The sequence below is a fragment of the Castanea sativa genome, chromosome 2 (assembly GCF_040712315.1).
Source record: "Castanea sativa cultivar Marrone di Chiusa Pesio chromosome 2, ASM4071231v1".
Classification (NCBI taxonomy): domain Eukaryota; kingdom Viridiplantae; phylum Streptophyta; class Magnoliopsida; order Fagales; family Fagaceae; genus Castanea; species Castanea sativa.
Window position 1 is genome coordinate 48,017,725 of NC_134014.1, and position 22,845 is coordinate 48,040,569.

General features: G+C 37.1%; 1 protein-coding gene across 2 annotated transcripts; it reads right to left on the bottom strand.

The window, feature by feature from the left end:
- Window positions 1-8,348: 8,348 nt before the first annotated feature.
- On the bottom strand, window positions 8,349-11,212 carry LOC142626151 (uncharacterized). Of its 2 annotated transcripts, XM_075799938.1 has the most exons (4): window positions 10,881-11,212; window positions 10,618-10,779; window positions 8,720-8,785; window positions 8,349-8,598 (listed from the first exon to the last, which is right to left on the bottom strand). In XM_075799938.1, exons 1-4 carry the CDS (start codon window positions 11,069-11,071, stop codon window positions 8,463-8,465), a joined length of 555 nt encoding a protein of 184 aa, XP_075656053.1. In that variant the 5' UTR covers window positions 11,072-11,212; the 3' UTR covers window positions 8,349-8,462. The 2 variants fall into 2 exon arrangements, with proteins under 2 accessions (XP_075656053.1, XP_075656054.1); XM_075799939.1 differs by lacking the exon at window positions 8,720-8,785 and having other exon boundaries at window positions 10,881-11,144.
- Window positions 11,213-22,845: the final 11,633 nt, after the last annotated feature.

A 22,845-nucleotide genomic window follows, 5' to 3' on the forward strand; every position in this document is an offset into this window, starting at 1 on the left:
AGTCATCTTGAAAATCCTGGTACCCAGCTCCGCTTAACTCATTCATTCCGGCGCTCAGATCTCACCGGAGGAAAGTTTGGTGTCGTTGGTATTGGCATAGCAGAGAGATTGAGTTTAGATCTGACTTTTAAAATTTTTTAAAACTAAAAATAAATTCAAAATGTGACATGTTCATTTTAATAGCTGATGTAGAATCTATTTTTAAGGTTTTGTTTAAGAATTAATGATATAATTTAACCTGACCTATTAAATTTTAAGTGAAAGATTAAGATTAAAAGTACTCTATTTGATAAATTATCTTAAAAATTCTAGAAGATCTGAATGTAATGGTTGGTGCTTTTAAACAAAAAGGAGGCTAAAAGACAACTGACAAAGGCCGAGCTTTGACATGTGGGATGATACTTTTTTTTTTTTTTTTTTTTTTTGAGAATCGGGATGGGACTTGGAAGTAATAAGCAACTGTTGATGCTTGATATCGGCTTAGCATAGCACCTACTATGACCCGTCGTATTTTAAAATCGATTGTCCTAAGCCTTTTTTGTTTTTTTTGATGCTGTCCTATGCCATTTCTATTCCATATAAAAAATGTTCAATACATGTTTTTTACGAGGCAAATATAATAACATTAATCAAGCATTAGTACAAGAGTAGAGATTAGAGAACACATTTAATGTGCAATTGCTTTCAATGGTTAAAACTTACACTTTGTTTGGTAACGGAGGATAAGAAGAGAAAAGAAAGGAAATTGTGCTGACATGACAATATTTCTAGTTTGATTGAGATTATAGAATAGAAAAGAAGAGAAAAGGAAAGTATAGAGCATCCATCGACTCCACTTTTCTCATCCGCCCAAATTGGGCGAAAATGAGAAGAAAGACAAGTAACAAAGCTTGCAATTTTAGGGTGTCCACTGTTAATGATTTCTAAAATTTTAATTTTATCCATCACCAAAATAAACACTCTAATTTTTATTAGGGGTATTTAGGCAAAAACATATATCTAAATTAAATATTTTCTTTTCTTTTCTTTTCTTTTCTCACTCTCTTTCCAAACATGTAAAAAGGAGGCAAATTCTTTTTAATTTCTTTCCTTATCTTTTCCCTCTCCCTTCTCATCTTTTCTCTTCCCCTCATTTACAACCAAACATACTGTTAAAAAGATTGACAATTAAAAAATTGACTTTCAATTCCTACTCTTGGTTTACATTGGAAAGAGGAATGAGGGCCCGTCAATGCAAGGGAGATTGGATTCAATTCCTAGCGTGATGCAAATGGTAGCCGGTAGGTGTCCAATTGGTTAAAATGGAACTTGTAGTCACAAAAATATCATAACACCACGCTACGTGCCAACCACATTCACCAGAAATTATCTTATCTCTGGTCAAGGTGCACGTAACGACTTTATCACACATGGAATTTACACCCCCATATATACAAAAAGAAAGAAAGTGTTCCACACACTCGTTACATAATATCACATTCTGTTTTACATAGCAAAATTAAACGTGAACAGCCGGGTTTCGTTTCAGTTGCAATTGCTGTCAAAAATGTCCCTGCCAGTGCCAGCATATCTCACAGCAATGAGCAAACTATGGTGATTGGTGAAAGTTTTGGTACTTAAAATCTTTACCATACATCTTATAAATCTAGGCACCAGTGATATGGACAAATCAGTTCTTTTCTTCTTCTTTTTCCCCACTTTCTCTTATTCGGAAAACAGAACAGCATAGAACATTTTATGCCTAATTAACTCATTTTTTTAAGATAGGTATTTTACGTTTAAATAAGGAGAGTTAAGTTACAGATTCTTCAGCCTATTATGCAGAGAAAGCACGCAGCTGGAGGCATCGATTGTGTTACAAATAGCTGAAGCTAGGAGCTCAAAGTTGGTGTTGGTGCAAATACAATGATAATGGAAATAACACAAAGAGAAACTGAATAATACTTCTGAATTTTTATTAGTTTAAAGAAAGAGATTACACAACACTATTTGGACTGAGGCGCGGCACTCGCTTTCTTTAAGGAGATTGTACTTGGTTGGTAAAAACTTTATGTGGTCTGGAAGGATACCATGCTTTCTCTCCCAAGATCGACAGACAAGTGTTGTATGGTGAAACAACCTCTCTGCCTTAAAGTGTTCAAGCCCAAAACTCCACCAGAAAGAACACCCTTCCTTGCCAAGAATCTCTCTATTTTTTGTGTGTGTATATTACTGTCATTTGGATTGTGTCTGAATGGGTCTATTTATAGGCTCAATGGGCCTCACAAAATTACTAAGAATTAATCGATTAATTGGTCCATTATTACGATATAGTGGGTGTTACAAGATTAATTGCTGGATATTATTCTGATGGGCTGGAGTTACACAATTAATGGTGAGATAAGGAGTTTTCTGAATAATGAAAGGCCTAAACGGATAGTCCATTAAGTGGGTTAATGGCTCATTATTTTCCATAATAAAAATGGAATATTAATTCGGGCCATTTACTCACCAACGGATATGGTAAATACTCTGATTGGGCTGTCAAGTAGGAGGATCCAAGGTCTTGATTCATTTCCAATTTTGACACCTCCACCCTTCACCTCCCCGCTTGCGCACGTATCTGGCCCAATATTTGAGACAATTCATGTTAGCCCATTAATCACCACAATTAAAAAGAACAAAATAGTCTCTCTCCTTTTCCATGTGGGATTAAACATTTTCACTAACTCCTCATCTTCCACATTTACTCCCACATCTTTACATTTATTTTATCACATTTATTCATTTTAATTATTCAATATTAAAATGTTCCAACAATCCCCCACTCATTTTAATATTAAATTTTTAGTTAAAGAGAGATTACCAGACAAAGATGGGTCACTATGCATCATGAAGGTGTGCTCTGCATTGAACCTTCACTTAGTAAAACAGTGATCTCAACTTCAGAGTTGTAGTGGTCTCCGACTTGAACTAGGACTGCTTTAGGGAAATTAAGCGTCACTGCTTACACATAACAACCCAGGTGTTGACATGAGCTTTTATAGCTAGCACTTTACGGCCATGTGCTGATCCCGGTTTCATGAGTGTATTTGAGATTAAGTCCAAATCTCATAGGGAGCGGCCTCACCCCCACACTCACATAGGTGAAATTTTGTCAAGGGTGCTCCTGTAATTCTGACACCCCACTCATACGAGCTACAAATTTCATTAAGAGTTTTTTACTCAACCTCTCCACATTACAGGATAAATGCACTTACATCATAGGGATGAGCAATTAAAAAATTATTTACAAAATAAATAGTTAACAAAATTAATTGTGCATTTCTTACGACCATCGTATGATTCGTTTTTCCCATTGAACCCAATTCTCAGGATCTCTGGTCTTTGGGTTGGGTATCCTCATACATGGCTCATGATTCTATGGACTTTAGTCCCATCCCCCTCGATGTATTCCAGACTCTATCTTTTGCCAAGGCCTTGGTAAATGGATCTGCAAGATTATCATTAGATTTAATATAATCCACAGTTATAATGCCACTACTCAAATAAGATCGCACAGTACTGTGCTTCCTTCTTATAGGTCTGGATTTACCATTGTAATAACGGTTTTTAACTCTACCAATTGCAGCAGTACTATCACAATGAATTAATATAGGTGGAATTGGCTTTTCCCAAAGTGGAATTTCATATAACAAATCTCTAAGCCAATTTGCTTCTTCACTAGCTGAAGCTAATGCTATTAATTCAGCTTCCATTGTTGAATTAACAATTATTGTTTGCTTTTTAGATTTCCAACAAATGGCACCACTACCTAAGGTAAAAATATAACCAGTAGTAGAGAGATAATCGCCTGACAAAGTATTCCAATCGGCATCACTAAAACCTTCAATCACAGCAGGGTACTTTTTATAAAATAAGCCATAGGTTTTGGTACCAATTAAATATCTCATGACTCGCTCAATAGCTAGCCAATGATCTTTACTAGGCTTGCTAGTAAAATTAACTTAGCACTCCTACTGCATATGCAATGTCAGATCTAGTACAATCAGTAGCATAACGCAAACTACCAATGATGCTAGTATAATCCTTTTGATTAAAAATCTCATCATCATTATTCACAGGAAATAAATGAACACTAGAATCAAAAGGAGTAGCTACACTTTTGTGATCATGAAAATTATATTTTCTCAATATTTTATCAACATAATGTGATTGATCAAGATATATTCCATCACATGTTTTTGTAATTTTCATGCCCAAAATAAAATTAGCCTCACCAAGATCTTTCATATCTAAATGGCTTTTAAGCATATTTTTGTCTCATTTATAACACGCATATTTGAGCCAAAAATCAACATATCATCCACATAGAGGCTAATAATAACATGTAAATTATTCCATGATTTAGAATAAATACATTTATCACATTCATTTGATTTATAACAATTCTCAATCATGCAAGAATCAAATCTTTCATGCCACTGCTTAGGTGCTTGTTTTAAGCCATATAGGGATTTAGTTAGCTTACATACCTTGCTTTCTTGTCCAGGCTCTACAAAGCCTTCGGGTTGATCCATATAAATTTCTTCCTCTAGGTCCCCATTTAGAAAAGCAGTTTTTACATCCATTTGATGAATTTTCAAATAAAAAATTATAGCAATAGCAATTAACAATCTAATAAATATAATTCTTGTTACGAAAGAAAAAGTATCAAAGAAATCAAGGTCAGCTTTTTGTTTAAAGCTTTTTGCAACAAGTCTAGCTTGAAACTTATTTATTGATCCATCCGGTTTAAATTTTTTTCTAAGGATCCATTTACAACCTATGGTCTTACAACCCGGTGAAAGATCTACTAATTTCCAAGTTCTATTAGAAATTAGAGATTCCATCTCATCATTTACAGCATCTTTCCAAAATATAGCATCAGGTGATGTTAAAGCCTCTTTTAAATTTTGGGGATTTTCCTCAATGTTAAAAACATAATAATCAGGACCAAAATCCTTTTCAACTCTAGCTCTTTTACTCCTTCTAGGTTCCATTTCAAAATTTTCTTGATTTTGTAAATGTGAAGTAGAATAACTAGGTTGTGACAAAATATTTTCTTCACCCCCACTATTTTTCAATTTAAAAGGAAATTTTTCTTCATGAAAAATTGCATCACCGGATTCAAAAATTATTTTGTTTTCAAGATCAAAAAATCTATAGGCTGTACTATTAAATGCATAACCAAGAAAAGCACAGTTAGTAGCTCTTATACCTAATTTAGGTATTTTAGGGTCAGTAAGCCTTACATAAGCAAGACAACCCCATACTCTCAAATATCCCAAATTTGGCTTATGTCCTTTCCACATTTCAAAAGGTGTGGTGTGTGACTTTATATGTGGCACCCTATTTAAAACATGACATGCAGTTAAAATAGCTTCACTCCAAAAATTTAAAGGTGCACCAGATTCAATTAACATGGCATTTGTTAACTCAATTAAAGTTCTATTTTTTCTTTCAGCCACACCATTAGAAGCAGGTGAATATGGTGTAGTAGTTTCATGGATAATTCCCAAAGACTGAATAAATGAGTTGAATGCACTTGATTCATACTCACGGCCTCTATCACTTCTTATTCTTTTTATTTTTCTACCGAATTGGTTTTCAACTTCTTTTAAAAAATCTTGAAATTTTTCAAAAGCATCACTTTTATTTTTCAACAAATAAATAGTTGTATATTTTGAGAAATCATCAATAAAAGTGATAATATATCTATTTCCTCCACGAGTTAAAATTCCCTCAAATTCACATAAATCGGAGTGAATTAACTCAAGCAATTCGGCATTTCTTACAACACTTTTATGAGGCCTTTTTGTAATCTTAGCTTGACTACAAGTTTCACATTTTTCAAAATCTTTTGACAGTCTTGGAATTAATCCTAAACTACTCATGATTCCCACATATCTACTATTTATATGACACAAACGAGCATGCCAAAAATTAACAGAAGAAAGCATATAAACTGAACTGGTAGATGCTTTATTATTCTCAACATTTAATTTAAACATTCCATCACAAGCATAACCCTTTCCTACAAATAATCCCTTTTTAGTGATTACATAATTATCAGATTCCATAGTTTGCTTGAAGCCAGCCTTGTTAAGCAAAAAACTTGACATCAAATTCTTCCTCATAGACGGAGTATAAAGTACATCTTTCAATGTTAGCACACGTCCAGAAGTGAATTTCAATTCAACCTCACCACTCCCAAGAACCTTGGTTTTACTAGAGTCACCAAGCATAACAGTTTTTTCTTCTTCAAAAGGAGTGTACAATTTGAACCAATTTTTATCATAGCAGACGTGCCTATTAGCACCGAATGCCCACCACCCTTCAACATATTGCACCATATTGATGTCTGTAATCATAGCCACTAAAGGCTCTTCGGTTACGTTAGCCTGCGGGACAGATTCACGTTTCTGAAATTTGCAAAATCAAGCAATATGCCCACTCTTGCCACAGACAAAACAGGATCTATTAAATTGATCTTGTGAAGGGGGTCCTTGGTTCTTATTGTAATTTTTATTCGGGTTTCCCCTTCCTTGAGGTGATCTATTATTGTTTTTAAAGGCTTTCTTTTTTGGCTTCAATTGACCATTTCTAGGAAAATGATTTTTGGGCATATTATTATTAGATGAAATAAGGTTTACCTTTGTGGTGGAATTACCATTGCTCTCTTGTGTCATGAGTGCATCTTGTCCTCTAGCCTCCTCCTCCACACGGATGCGGGTGATCAAAGTCTCCAAGGATGTCTCCTTTTGTTTGTGCCGCAACTTCTTTTGGAACTCCCTCCAAGATTGTGGTAGTTTGTCAATTATGCCAACTACCACCAAATTGTCTCCGATCTTTATGCCTTTGGATCTCAACTCTGCTACAATCATTTGAAAGTCTTGTGCTTGATCCACCACCGATTTTCCATCCACCATTTGGTAACGGAAAAATCTACTAGCAGCATACTTTTTTGCACCTGCCTCCTCGGTATCATACTTGCTTTGTAAAGCTTTCCAAATTTTTTTAGCAAACTTGTAAGTAGTATCATAATAATCATAGAAATGATCGGCAAGACAATTCAATAGATAAGAGCGACAATTATATTCATCTTTTGTATACTTATCTATTTTTTCTTGATGGAGAATATATTCTTCGTCACTCATCTCATATGTAGGAACCTTTGACGGATTCTTCTCAGTGAGGATGTAGGCAACTTTGAGAAGGCTCAAGTAGAAGAGGACCTTTCCTTTCCACCTCTTGAAGTGGGCTCCCTTAAAGCGAAATGGCTTGTTAAGATCTCCAACATGCTCATTTGGTTTCTCTTGTGTAGACTCCATGTGTTTGAATCTCCTTAAAATTGTTGGTGCAAACACAATGATAATGGAAATAACACAAAGAGAAACTGAATAATACTTCTGAATTTTTATTAGTTTAAAGAAAGAGATTACACAACACTATTTGGACTGAGGCGCGGCACTCGCTTTCTTTAAGGAGATTCAAGCCCTTGGTTGACTAAACTTTGTAACCGGTGCAGACCGTCTCTGACTTGTCTCCCCCAAGATACAACAGCCCAACAAGTGTTGTATGGCTAGAACAACCTCTGCACAAAGTGTTCAAGCCCAAAACTCCACCAGAAAGAACACCCTTCCTTGCCAAGAATCTCTCTATTTTTTGTGTGTGTATATTACTGTCATTTGGATTGTGTCTGAATGGGTCTATTTATAGGCTCAATGGGCCTCACAAAATTACTACCCAAATTAATCTGATTAATTAGGTCCATTATTCTGATATAGTGGGTGTTACAAGATTAATTGCTGGATATTATTCTGATGGGCTGGAGTTACACAATTAATAGTGAGATAAGGAGTTTTCTGAATAATGAAAGGCCTAAACGGATAGTCCATTAAGTGGGTTAATGGCTCATTATTTTCCATAATAAAAATAGAATATTAATTTGGGCCATTTACTCACCAACGGATATGGTAAATACTCAGATTGGTCAAGTAGGAGGATCCAAGGTGCTGATTCATTTCCAATTTTGACACCTCCACCCTTCATCTCCCCCTTGCGCACGTATCTGGCCCAATATTTGAGACAATTCATGTTAGCCCATTAATCACCACAATTAAAAAGAACAAAATAGTCTCTCTCCTTTTCCATGTGGGATTAAACATTTTCACTAACTCCTCATCTTCCACATTCACTCCCACATCTTTACATTTATTTTATCACATTTATTCATTTTAATTATTTAATATTAAAATGTTCCAAAAGTTGGCTACAAAGAATTGTTACAAAGTGAAACTAACTGCAGCAATAAGCACATACCATGCTGTACAAAGGTTCAAGGAAAAAACCATGAAATTTTCATTCTAACTGAAGGTTTTGTTACAAGTAATAGCAAGCAACCATAACCATAGAGAGATCAGTAAAGTATATAAAAACTTTTAACTAGAACGCTTCTTAACATCCTGAAGAACAACATGTGCAGCATTACGGCCAGGTGCACCCATTACGCCACCTCCAGGATGTGATCCACTTCCACATATATACAGCCCTCTAATTGGCGTCCTATGATCTGACCTGTATCCAGAGGAAAAGTAATTATTCTTTGCATGACATATTATATAAGATGCATACATATCACGAATTGAATTATTCTTGATCACCCACTAAAGTTGCTTCCAGAGGCTGTGAGAATTACCATCCTTTAATGGGTCGCATCAAGAAGAGTGAATCCAGACCCATAGCACCATGAAAAATATTCACCCTGTTACATATTTAAAGTGTAGTAAATAACATTCAAAACGCAAAAACATTCATTTTATGTTACATGTTGTCATAGTCAAGCAAGAAAACAAAAACATGTATTGTACAAAACTGAGAGAAATCTAAATAGAATTGAGAGGATTTCATTGATTGAAAGAGATATTACAAGAATAGAAAGAATGAAATCAAATACATAAGCTACTCTGTTTATATACAGTAAACCTATAACTAACTTCCTAAAAAGGAGCCAAAATCAGTTATTTGAAAACTCTAGAAACTGTACACGTGTCAAGCTTGAGCAACAACCTCCTAGATTCACGGAACTAACTTCTTCAATGCTCTTGGATGAAGAACTCATGATGTGGCATTGCTTCAATCAATTCTAGAACTTCTGTGCTAATCAAGGTTTGCTGTGATGCAAGCTTCGTTGCCTGATCAATGCACTTCTCATCAGCAAGTGTTGCACTGCCTGCTACCATCGTGGCTTGGCTAGTGCTTCTTGCATCAGCAACCACTACACTTGTGGCTTGGTTAGTGCAGCTCTGCTCTGGAATGTTGCTTGCATTTTTAACACTCCTCCTCAAGAGCAAAGCTCTTGCCTTTTGACTTTGCTTAGCTGTGTGAGGATACTCTACTATACGAGCAAAAATATTAATAACACCTAACCTTTTGATCAACCTCAGATAGCTTCCCACTCCCAATGTCTTTGTGAACACATCTGCTAACTGATTCTTGCTTGAGACATAAAAGGTTTTAAGTGTGCCATCAATGATCCTATTTCTCACAATATGACAATCAGCTTCTATGTGTTTTGATCTCTCATGAAACATTGGATTTGCTGTTATATGAAGTGTTGCCTAGTTGTCACAGTACATTAACACAGGTTTATCATGTTTGACATACAAATCTTGTAACAAATGCAGAATCCAAGTCAATTCACAAGTAGTTATAGCCATAGCCCTATACTCTGCTTTTGCACTGGACCTAGACACTGCTTTGCTTCTTAGACCTCCAAGACACCAAAGCATCACCAAAAAACACACAATAGCCTGTTAAAAACTTCCTTGTGTCAGGGCATCTAGCCCAATCTGCATCACAATAAGCTTTTAAATGCAAATCAGATTCTGAGGGAAAGAAAACACCTCGTCCAGGTGTCCCTTTAGTGTATTGCAGTATTCTAGTAGCTACTTTCATGTGTGGTGCTCTAGGCTGTGCCAAGAGTTGGCTAAGCCAATGTACTGCATAAGTGATGTCTGGCCTGTTCAAGGTCAAATACATGAGCTTCCCAATGAGTCTTCTATACTGTCCAGGATCTGAAATTAAGTCTCCACCACCTTTGGACAACTTCAATTGTTGTTCCATTGGTGTTTGAACTGGTTTACAACCTAACATACCAGTTTCTTCAAGGACTTCTAGAGCATACTTCCTCTGGGTTAAAGCTAATGCCAGACTTATTTCTTGCAATTTCTAAACCCAAGAAATACTTAAGTGATCTCAGGTCTTTAATCCCAAACTTTTGATCTAAAACTGACTTTAGAGAAGCAACAGAAGCAAGGTCATTACCTGTGATGATCATATCATCAACATAAACTAGTAATGCAGTGAACAAAGACTCTTTGCTATACACAAATAATGAATGATCTGCCTTATTAGTCCCAAAACTACGGCATTAGCTATGACTCCTTGATAAACTAATCATAGTTGTTCATATGTATTCTTCTATGTCATTTTTGTTAGAATTATGGTTAAACGATTAAATACTATCACTAATTTAACATGCTATCAGAGCAAGAGATAATAACAAAGAGGAAAGAGAAAATTGCATAGAAGGACCTTGGATAAGCATTGGCGTCTTGTTTGGAGAACTTGGAAATCTCAGAATGATTAAGGTCCTTATCAGGTCCCAACAGAAGATAGCGTCCATCCAAACAAGGCGTAAACGAAGATGGACTCCTCTTTAAGAGCTTCAATCCATGTCGCCGTAACTCTAACTCTCTTTTCCATTGACAAAAAAAAAAAAGCAAACAAACACAGTTGCTTAATTAACTATAACATAAAATTTAGAGAGAGAGAAAGAGATGCGAAATAAGATGAACCTGACGATGGAGGGGTGGAGGAGGCTCTGAAGGTAGCTGCAGCGGTAGAATTTGAAGCCAGGGATGAGTTCTTCGGTCACGGCGGATGTTAGGCCGTTATGGCAGCCGCCAATGACCAGAGCGTCCCATTTCTTGTCCTTCAACACGCTAGTTGCAGTTGCGCTGCTGCTGCTAAAGCTCCTTCGCCACATTCTCTCAGAAGAGGACTATAAGTGGAAATTGAGGGAGAGAGTGTTTTATTTGATATGTGTTCTCTCTTCTCTGTTCAACAATTTTAAATTTAGGGAATAATAAGTGAGTGAACATTAGATTGGGAGTGACGGTTGGTGCTTTACACTCTGGAATCCAATGTTAAATTTATCATGTTTTCGATGTCTTAGAGTTCGATTGATAGAACTTATTGTTGAAAATTGAAAATACTGTAGTAAAATAATTTTTAAATATGTAAATAATGTCGTGTGATTCATTTTTTTTAATAAAAAAATGGTTGAAAAATGAAGTTTGTAGGTCCCGTAAATAATATATGGATCCATTGATGTGATGAAAAGGGCGGAAAGGTCAACAATAAACAGCTAATGTTCATAAACAGTAGCATGAACAGTAATTTGAACAGTAAAAATTACGCGTGCAGCAGTAAAAGAAAAAAAAGAAAAAGAAAGAAGGAAACGTGACGTACAAAACGCAAACTCACAATAAGTTGATCCAGACAACACCTTAGTGGAAATTTGGTTTTTATCTATGGACTTAATTGGATATAAGAGTCCTATATCAAAGTCAAAGGTTGGAGTTTTGGGCGTTTCTATGTCATCAATTGCCTTGGTATTTCTATTGTTGATTTTGGCAATCTTGTTTTCTTAACTTTTTTTTTCCTTGTTATAATTTTTGCCATGGATTGTCTCATATTGAAGTTACCAAATTTTCTGTTCATTTTGTTACCCTAGTTATTTAACTTCAATAAAATGTATCCTCCCATTTAAATATGTTTCTCTAGGTTTAGAATTGGCAATTCTTCAAATGGTTTTCTGTCAAATTGTTAGCAACTCATGGATTGATTTATCTACTTATTCTATTTTTATGTATCTTCATTGATGTCTCAAGATTCTCGTTCCATCAGCTCTTCATCTATTTTGTTCTCGGAAGCTCGTCATTTTGTGCCATGAAGCATAATATCACAAAAGGACTTATAACTTGGTTTGATAGAGTCAATCCTATGGCATTTTTTGCAAGGTCCTGCTAGTTGTGGCAGCATTAAGCGTTCTCTTATAAGTAGCACGTATCTTTCCACATCATCTGTCCTAGTAAAGTAATTTTTTTTTTTTATTTTTTAGTGGCAAAGCTACTGGAATTCTATTGGATTAATATTAGTATTAAATGTGTGAGATGCTGAAGTTATTATTTTTTACATAAGAAAACTTCACATTTCTGATGTTTAAGATTCTGAATACATTCAGGCATTCTTTTAATGTGGACTTGTGATGACTATGACTTCTTATCTAATTAAGTGAAATATCTAAATTGATTCAAGATGCTCAAGGAGAGTTGTTATTGGAAGAGCTGAACAGGAAATGGGCAGATTATAAGAAGTCATTGGAAACGATCCGAGATGTAAGGATGTACATGGAAAAAACTGTCATCCCAAGCACCCACAAAACTCCCACTCGTGAGCTTGGGTTCAATTTGTGGAGAGATATTGTCATTCCCCAGACTAGGCTTCAGGATACACTTTGAGTTTGTTCGTCCTAAAAGGAAAGGTGAAGTTATAAATAGGGATTTAATGAGGAATATTATAAAGATGCTGATGGATTTAGGTTCTTCTGTTTACAAAGAAGACTTTGAGCAGCACTTTCTTGATGTTTCAGCTGATTTTTACCGTCTTGAGTCTCAACATTTCATTGGGTCGTGTGATTGTGGGGATTATCTAATGAAGGCTGAGAGATATCTCAACAAAAAAAGTGAGAGAATGTCCCATTATTTGGATAACTGAGAAAAAGAATAAAGAAAGAAAAATCTTCATGTTTGGCTGGTATATGCCAATTATTAACAGGACTCTAGTTCATCAAATAAATAAAACACAAATAATGAACATGTTAAAACTAACACTTCATTTTCCTACCGAAGATGCTAGCTAGGTCTGTAAGTTGAAATTTCCATGGCAACAAGAAGGGGGTACTGCATCAATACAAAGAGGGTGATAGGAATACTAGCCAAATAAATGACAGGTTTGAAAATCCACGATTGTTCACGTAGCATAAGAAAAAGAGTAGCGGAAAAAGGCTGTCATCATGGCTGCAATAGAGAAGAAAGGGTGAGAAGGCCTATTATCATCTTTCTAGGCAAGGACTCAAGGAAATCTTCTTCTGCATAACGAGATGTGAGGATTCTCATAAACATCAAGATTGAAGTTTAGGAAGAAAAGAGTGAGAGAGCATCGGATACTATAAAGACCATAAATAATTTTTTTCATCGCACACACACACAAAGGCAGAAAGGGAAGGAGATTCCAATTTTTTATTTTTTTATAGGTAAATAAGAGAATTAATTAGAATGAGGAAACGCGACTCCAGAACACAAGCAGCATACTGGAACTGCAGAATTATGACATATTACAAGAGTCTAGAAAATCGAAAAAACTGGATGTCAAGTACGTAGATGTTTCAGTAATCCAATCAAAACAAAGATCTTAAAATAATCATCTGGAGCTCCATTGTTCTGCGTTCTGTTCTAATGCCTTCAAAAGCCGGATTGTTCTGTTCACACCAAATGATCCACATAAGGCACAAAGGAATGGCCTTCCAGCAATTGCCTCCCCTGAACTTACCACATCGACCTGTCCCCAGCCAGCAAGTCCACTACATGGCAAGGCATAACTCATTGCACGCCAAATAGGCACAAACCCATATACCATATAATTCCCTAGAATACTCACAATGCCGCATAATATGATGCTATGATGATGATAATGTTGAAACAATTATGAGCAACCTTCATAAACAGTTCTAGAATAATACCCATGCTATGAAACTTCTTCTAGCTACTATTATGCAATGAAACTATGAAAGCACCTTAAAATCATCTTTAGTTACAAGGGAAATTGGAATTGCACCTTAAAATCAATCATTGAAAAAAAAAAAAAAAAAAACTAACCAATAGCATCCAAGGGAAAGAGAATGAAAATAAAATGTGATAAATGAAACCAAGAAATAATAGAGTTTCTACCTTTTCAGTCAAAAAGAAAAAAGAAATAATAGAGTCACACTATATCTTAACCTTCACAACACATTTATATATCAAAACATAAAGATTGCAAATAAGAGAAGATAGTATAAGAAGTTTATAACTTTGAGTTGACAAATAGCTCCTTCACCATCAAAACAAGTATTTGTACAATCCTTCAATTCTTAAGCTACATTGCTAACAACCCATTTGCCAGAGTTCTAACCATAGACATGCTAACCATAAACTGAAAAGAGAAGAACAAAAAATCTGTGCAAGACTAAAAGAGAAGAAAAAAAATTCTCACATACAAAAGATTTTACTCCATACTTCATCGGGTTGTGAAGGATCAGAAATTAATGAAGTAATTAATGCATCAATATCAGCAACAGAGTCTGATTTGGATTGACTGCATACTTCAACCAGGGGTGGTAGATCAGAAAAGATTTGACTCAATGGTTCATCTGGGAATGTGGGATCAGCTATGCATGCAGCAAACTCTTCATTCGTAAAAGCTTCAGCATCAGCAGCAGCATCCAACCGTCCTTTTTTGTATTCTTGGGCTTGGGCATCTTCTTGTCCATGTGATATCACACCAGTTGTATTGAAGGTTGAGGCCTCTTCAGCGGCAGCGGCAGCGGCAGCGGCAGTAGAAGAAATACATTCAGAAAACCATGCAGCAAACTCTTCATCATCAGCGCTAGGCATCTCAGGCTCAGGCTCAAGTGAAATCTCAGCAGCAGCAGTAGTATTGAAGCATGAGAGCTCTTCATCAGCAGTAATAGAAGAAAAAGCTCTTTTGAGACCTCCTTCGTTGGCCTCCTCACAATCTGACTCTGACCCTCTATTTAGTTTATAGATGACACAGAGGACTGTGTTGATTCTTCCAAATTCCTGATTTGCCAAGGAGAACTCGTGCATTATCCAATTAGTTTTATTGAATTTGCCTGAATGGAGATCCTTGGCCTTAAAAGAGAGCATCCTGTCGATCCCAATAACATTGCCCTGAGAATCATAGAGTCTTTTGGGCTTGCTTTTTTCAAGCCAGGTTCCGCAAGCGGCAGCCCTGCACACACGATTGCCGGTTGTTGTTTTGAGGTCGGTGAAGACGTAGAGCTTGCGTTGGAAAGTGTGTAAATGATAGTGGGTATGAGAATCATATATTTCCCATGGAGGAATTTTGCCATATATCTCACAATCATTCACAATAAAATGATGATTTAGATTTAGGTGAGTGTGTTGTTCAGCATCGTTGACCTTCTTCATTAAAATCTTCATCAGTTCATCATCTGTAGGATCATATCGAAACCCCACCGTCTCCATTGTTTCAAGAAATCAAAGAATTTCCTTTCCCTATTCTATAAACACGTAGGAAGTCTCAAACTTTTCGATAAATGTTTGAAATCTCAAACTTTTTGATAAATATTTGGTGAATGTAAAAAATCTCAAAAACACGTAGGAAGTCTCAAACCTTTTGATGAATGTTTGAAGTCTCAAACTTTTTGATGAATATTTGGTGAATGTAAGTCTCAAACCTCTTGATGAATGTTTGAAGTCTCAAACTTTTTGATGAATGTAAAAATTCTCAAAATTTGATGAATGTTTGAAGTCTCAAACTTTTTGATAAATGTTTGGTGAATGTAAAAATTCTCAAAACGCGTAGGAAGTCTCAAACCTTTTGATGAATGTTTGAAGTCTCAAACTTTTTGATAAATGTTTGGTGAATGTAAAAAATCTCAAAAACACGTAGGAAGTCTCAAACCTTTTGATGAATGTTTGAAGTCTCAAACTTTTTGATGAACGTAAAAAATCTCAAACTCAGAATTAAATAAGAAACACGTAGAAAATTTCAAACTTTTTGACGAACGTTTGAAACGTTTGAAGTTTCAAATTCAAAATTAAGTAAACTTTTTTTTAGGAACAAGTTCAAAACTTCGAATATCTATGCATGTATATATAGGAACGCAGGGCGGTCAATTAAAGTTGAAAGGGCGGTTATTTATAATTATATTATATTATATATGCAAAGGGCGGTTATATAAAATTATTACTAATACCCTAAAATATACCGTAGAAAGCTGTAGAAGGCATATAATTATTATGTAATACCTAAAAAAAAAAAAAAAAGCCCAAAATCAAGACAACAGTCCAAAAGAAATGGTTCACTGCTTCAAAAATACTTCAGCCCATTCAATACCCAAAAAAAAAAAAAGGTTCTGTGGGCCGTATAATCTTTCCATATTTCAAGCCCAATACAACTCCCCTCCAAGCTTTCCTCTCTGTATTCTTTTTTTCACTTCACCCTAAAGCCCTCATTCAAGCCGCCATACCACCACCACCACCTCCACCTCTGAGACTAAACCCACCATGTCAGCGAAATGGCGAGCAGTACAACACCGACACCATTACACATACAACGCCGTCGTTTCCAAAACTCGTACACCGAGTCTTTACTCACAGCTCTCCAACCCAACCCATGGTCAAAATTCTACGCAGAACTGAACCATCTCGTTTCTCTCAATTCCATTTACTCCCAAACCAACCACGCCAAGAAACTTGCTTCTTTGTTCAACGACTTCTTGTCAGACGCCAACTCTAAACAACACGAGGATTCAATCCGCGAAGCTTCGCGTTTTTACTTGGAGCTCTTGTTCTTGGAAAACTCTCAGCCTCTGCACAAAAACCTCCTCTCCTCTCTCTCTCTCCAAATACCAACACCACCACTCCCTCATCCGCGCGTCCTTCCACGCGCTCTTCCTCAGGTATGTTGGGGTTGTCAAAGTTTATTCAGTTAATAAATCCTATTATTTAGGACACGTAGGTAGAGTTTGACCATTTCCTTAACCATTTACCATGTTATTAGCCATTTAGCAAGTGGGTTGTTTGTTTCCTATTTTGTCTCTTTGTAAGGCTTATATAAGTCAACAGGTTACTTTGAATTCAATAAGATATTTTGTTTCAGATATTTTCTGAATTGCTTTATGCTTAAAGTTTACAACAATTTGGTATCAAAGCACCATCACGGGGCCTGATTGTGAGAGAAAAGAAACCGCAGTTTCTTAAGAAGAGAAAAGAGTGAGAACAGAGAGAATTGAAGTATGGCAGCAGCTGAAAATAATTTCGTTCAACCTGCAATTCCTAAGTTTGATGGCCATTACGATCATTGGTCCATGCTTATGGAAAATTTTCTTCGTTCAAAGGAGTATTGGAGCTTGGTGGAAACTGGAATCCTACTCTTTGTAGAAGGAGTGGAGATCAGCCGGAACGACAAAAATCAATTGTAGACCGGAAAGGCGAAAGACTTGAAGGTCAAGAATTATCTTGTTCCAAGCCATTGATCGAACCATTATGGAGACGATCCTCAACGGAGACCTTTGCAAGCACATTTGGGACTTTCATGAAGCGAAGTACCAGGGTTCCACAAGAGTCAAAAGAGCACAGCTTCAAGCTCTTCGGAAGGAGTTTGAGGTTCTATAGATGAAAGTGGGTGAGAGTGTTGATGCGTACTTCGCTCGAACACTCATCATAGCAAACAAGATGAAGATTCATGGTGAAAACATGTAGCAAGTGGTGATCATTGAAAAGATCTTGAGATCAATGACCTCAAAGTTCGACTATGTTGTGTGTTCGGTTGAAGAGTCTAATAACTTAGACACCTTAACCATTGATGAGTTGCAGAGTAGCTTATTGGTACATGAGCAGAGGATGAACGGGCATGGAGAAGATGAGCAGGCATTAAAGGTGGCCTACGATGATAGAATTGGTGGAAGAGGAGGCGGTCGAGGTCGTGGAGCTTTTCGAGGAAGAGGCAGATGAAAAGGAAGACAAGCATTCAACAAAGCTACAGTTGAGTGTTACAAGTGTCATCAATTAGGGCATTTTCAATATGAGTGTCCTAAATGGGAGAAGGAAGCAAATTATGCTGAGCTTGAGGAGAAAGAGGAAATGTTGCTGATGTCATATGTGGAGCTTAATCAATCAAGGAGAGAAGATGTACGGTTCCTTGATTCGGGGTGTATCAATCATATGTGTGCAAATAAGGAGTGGTTCTTGGATCTTGATGAGGGTCGGCACTGTGAAGCTCGGGAATAATTCCAAGATGGTTGTGTTAGGAAAAGATAACATTAGATTGCAAATTCTTGGAGTAACTCGGGTAATCCTTTGATGTTTTCTATATACACGAGTTGAAAAATAACTTATTAAGTGTTGGACAATTGCAAGAAAGAGGTGTAGCTATTTTGATACAACATGGTGTATGTAGAATCTATCATCCCAAGAAAGGGCTTATTATGCAAGCAATGTACGCAAACGGGATGTTCATATTGCTTGCAAAAATTCGCCAAAAGCTTCCATTTGCTTCCAAACAATTCTTGAAGACAATACTCACCTTTACGCCTGAGATACGGGCATCTAAGTTTCAAGGGTACGAGAACATTGCAATATAAGAAAATGGTGAGAGGGTTACCAGGTTGAAGGCACCATCCAAAATATGCAGCGATTGCATGGTGGGAAAGCAACACGAGGAACGAAATTCCAAAGAGGAGTTTATGGAGAGCATCACAAAGGCTGCCGGTTGGTACATGCGACATGTGTGGACCTATCAAACTGTTTCCAATAGTAAGAAGAGGTATTTCATAAGCTTTATTGATGATTACGGTCGTAAGGTGTGGATATATTTTCTTGCTGAAAAATCGAAGCTTTTACTATCTTTAAGAATTATAAAAACCTTGTTGAGAAAAGACGGGGAGTTTTTATTCGTTGTACAACGCACGAGATAGGGGTGGAGAGTTCAACTCTCACGAGTTCAATGACTTTTGCAAAGTTAATGGTATTAGCGGGCGGCTTACGCAGCCTACACTCCCCGACAAAATGGAGTAGTGAGCGCAAGAACGGGGACAATCATGAACATGGTTAGAAGTATGTTATCAGAGAAGCAAGTTCCAAAGAATTTACGGCGAAGCGATAAATTGGAATGACACACGTGCTCAATAGAAGTCCTACATTGGCGGTGAAAGATATGACTCACGAAGAGGCTTGGAGTGGTGTCAAACCCAATGTTGATTATTTTCGGGTTTTTGGATGCATTGGCCATGTTCATGTGTCGGACGGTAAGAGAAAGAAGCTAGATGATAAAAGTTTTCGGTGTGTCTTTGCTAGGGATGAGTGAAGAGTCTAAAGCATATAGACTTTATGATCCAACATCCAAGAAGATAGTTGTAAGCGAGAGATGTGGTTTTTGAAGAAGAATGAGTCTTGGGATTGGGGAAGAAGTAATGAAGAAGCAAGACTTGATATCCTTGAGTGGGGAGATAGTAATGAAGAAGGAAGTGAACATGATCAAAGTGAAGAAGAATCGAAGAGGAGGTGGCGAGAAGAAGAAGGAGGAGAGGATAGCTTATCTTCAAGTGAGTCACTTGGAGAGAATTCTCCAACATGCGAAGAAAGCTCACCGAAGGGAGGAACGGAAAATACCGTTACGGATGGAAGATTATGTGAGTGGGGGAGAATTTTCAGATAAAGAAGTTGAGCACAACAATTTGGTTGTTTACCTCAACTTCGGATCCGACTACCTTTGAAGAAGCTATTCGAGTTCCAAGTGGAGAGCTGCAATGGACTTGGAGATAGAAGCGATCGAAAGAAATGGAACTTGGGAGTTGACGGATTTGCCTAAGGGAATGAAGAAGATTGGAGTAAAGTGGGTTTTCAAAACTAAACTCAACGAAAATGGCGAGGTTGACAAGTGTAAGGCTCGGTTGGTGGCGAAAAGGGTATGCACGAGCGGCATGGCATAGATTATGCGAGGTGTTTGCGCCTGTGGCTAGGTGGGATACGATTCGAATGATAATTGCTTTAGCAGCTCGAAATAGTTGGAATGTGTATCAGCTTGATGTCAAAAGCGCTTTCTTGCATGGAGAGCTAAATGAAGCAGTGTTTGTTAAGCAACCACAGGGGTATGAGAAGAAAGGTGAAGAGTATAAGGTATACAAATTGAAGAAGGCATTGTATGGCCTTAAACAAGCTCCTCGTGCATGGTACAGCCGGATTGAAGCATATTTTGTCAAAGAAGGATTTGAGAAGTGCAACTGTGAACACATCTTATTCATAAAAAGGGGAGATGGAGGTAAAATTTTAATTGTTAGCTTATATGTTGATGATCTAATTTTTACTGGTAATAATGAGAGTATGTTTGTTAAGTTCAAGAATTCTATGAAACTTGAATTTGATATGACTGATTTGGGAAAGATGAAATATTTTCTCGGTGTGGAGGTTTTACAAAATCCTGAAGGCATTTATATTAGTCAAAGAAAGTATGCAAAAGATGTTTTGGAGAGGTTTAGGATGGAGAAGAGTAATAGTGTGAAGAATCCCATTGTTCCTGGAGTTAGACTAATGAAGGATGAAGAAGGATCCAAGGTGAATGCTACCATGTACAAACAATTGGTCGGAAGTCTTATGTATCTAAGCGCAACAAGGCCGGACTTGATGTATGTGGTGTCTCTCATTAGCGGATTCATGGCAAGTCCAACGAGTTGCATTTGCAAGCTGCGAAAAGGGTGTTAAGATACTTGAAAGTCTTGTGGATTTGGGAGTTTTATATCGAAAGGAGGGTAATGGAGAGTTGATGGCATATACGGACGGTGATTATGCAAGAGATGTAGATGACGGGGAAAAGCACTTCGGTTATGTGTTTCTACTCTTGAAGGGCTGTGTCCTAGTCCTCTAAAAAGCAACACATGGTTGCTTTGTCCACTACGAAGCGAGTTTGTGGCAGCTGCCTCTTGTGCTTGTCAAGGGGTGTGGATGAGGAGAGTATTGGAGAAGCTTGGTCATTCCCAAGGCAAGTGTACCTGTGTTATGTGATAACGGTTCTACCATTAAGCTATCCAAGAATCCGGTCATGCATGGACGCGAAAGCAAACACATTGATGTAAGATTTCATTTCTTGCGTGATTTGACCAGAGATGGAGTTGTTGAGCTAAAGCATTGTGTCACACAAGAACAAGTTGCAGACATAATGACAAAACCACTCAAGCTGGATATGTTCTTGAAGCTGCGTGAGTCAATGGGTGTGTGTGTGGTACCACAAGTAAACTGAAAGCATTACTGCAATCAGTTTAGGGGAGGAATTGTTGGGGTTGTCAAAGTTTATTCAGTTAATAAATCCTATTATTTAGGACACGTAGGTAGAGTTTGACCATTTCCTTAACCATTTACCATGTTATTAGCCATTTAGCAAGTGGGTTGTTCAACGTGGGTTGTTTGTTTCCTATTTTGTCTCTTTTTAACGCTTATATAAGTCAACAGGTTACTTTGAATTCAATAAGATATTTTGTTTCAGATATTTTCTGAATTGCTTTATGCGTAAAGTTTACAACAAGGTACGCCGATCACCACGAAAAGCGTCGACAGAAGAAAAACCGTTTCTTCTGCACGTCGCGCGTGGGGCTGTCGGTTTTGGGACTGCCGAGGCTAGGCTATTTGGCTGACGTGATCGAAGAATGCGCGTTGATCGTGGCTTACGACGTCGTTTCGAGCTTGAACAGCGTCGTTTCGGAGACGAAAGACTGGGCTTCGGCCTTCGCCTATTGTGATGGAACAATGCCAAGAAGCTCTCTACTGCTTGTACTACCTTTTCCAACGGTTTCCGTCACAGTTAACGGACTCGAACATTCTAGAAGCTTCTCTGACGGTTATCTTGAGTGTTCTCAACTCCATTGCCCTTTCTCAGGACTGTTGCGTCGCGGCCGGGGTCTCATTTTTTGCCGCCCTTCAAGTCTGTTTGAACCCTCATCAACTCGCCTTATTCATCATTCGAGGTATATTCAACCACATTACAGTTAATTCGGTTATTTCAGTTAATGAGCTTAGGAATGTGATTGATAGGGTTCCTTAGAGCATTCGCAATGTTCAGGGATATGACAAATGTAACTAAATTTAGTATTCAAGCCTAATTTGTCTCAACATCAGGAAGACTAAACATGGAAAAATATATATTTTTTGGGCACAATGTGACCGATGTATGATGGCACTGTACAATTATGTCAAAACAAAATAATAATATTTTAATTTGTGCTGAAGCTCTCATTGATATTGGGCCTGAGCTCTCTCTCTTCAAACGGTTAATGACTATTGAAAAGAAATAATAAAAGACAATTAAAAAATAATATTATAATAAAATGGTAAATAATAGAGTTTTAGGATATTGAGTGTATTGTAAAATAATAAAGTAATTTTTTGTGATAGTAAAATAGAATAGGATGATATTTTTCATTGTGAATGCTCATAGAGCATTCCCATTAAAGGTGCTAAAAATGCTAAATGCAATTTTTCAACATTTTTAGTAACTCAAATGAAAAAAACACAATTCCATCAAATATGCTAATTCTTAAAAGATTTAGTAACAAGCTACAGCGAGTTGTTATTGATATCAGCTCAATGGAGCTTGATTGTATAATAAATAAAAAAAATTTATTCTCACAACTCCTCTCTTTTCTCACTTCTCTCTTCTCTTTCCTTTCTCACTTCTCTCTTCTCTCTCCCGATGGATGCGATCTGGTGATGGTTCTGGTCTGGCGATGATGGTTCAATGGTCATAGGTCCGATGTGGTCTAATGGTCACAATGCTGTTCCTGGGTCACGGTGCAGTGTTACTGGGTCGTGGTTTTAATCTTGATTTTGGGTCACCGACAGTCGTGGTTCGTGTTCCTAGGTCACCGACGCGAATTGAGTGAGCTCATTTGCTCACCGACGC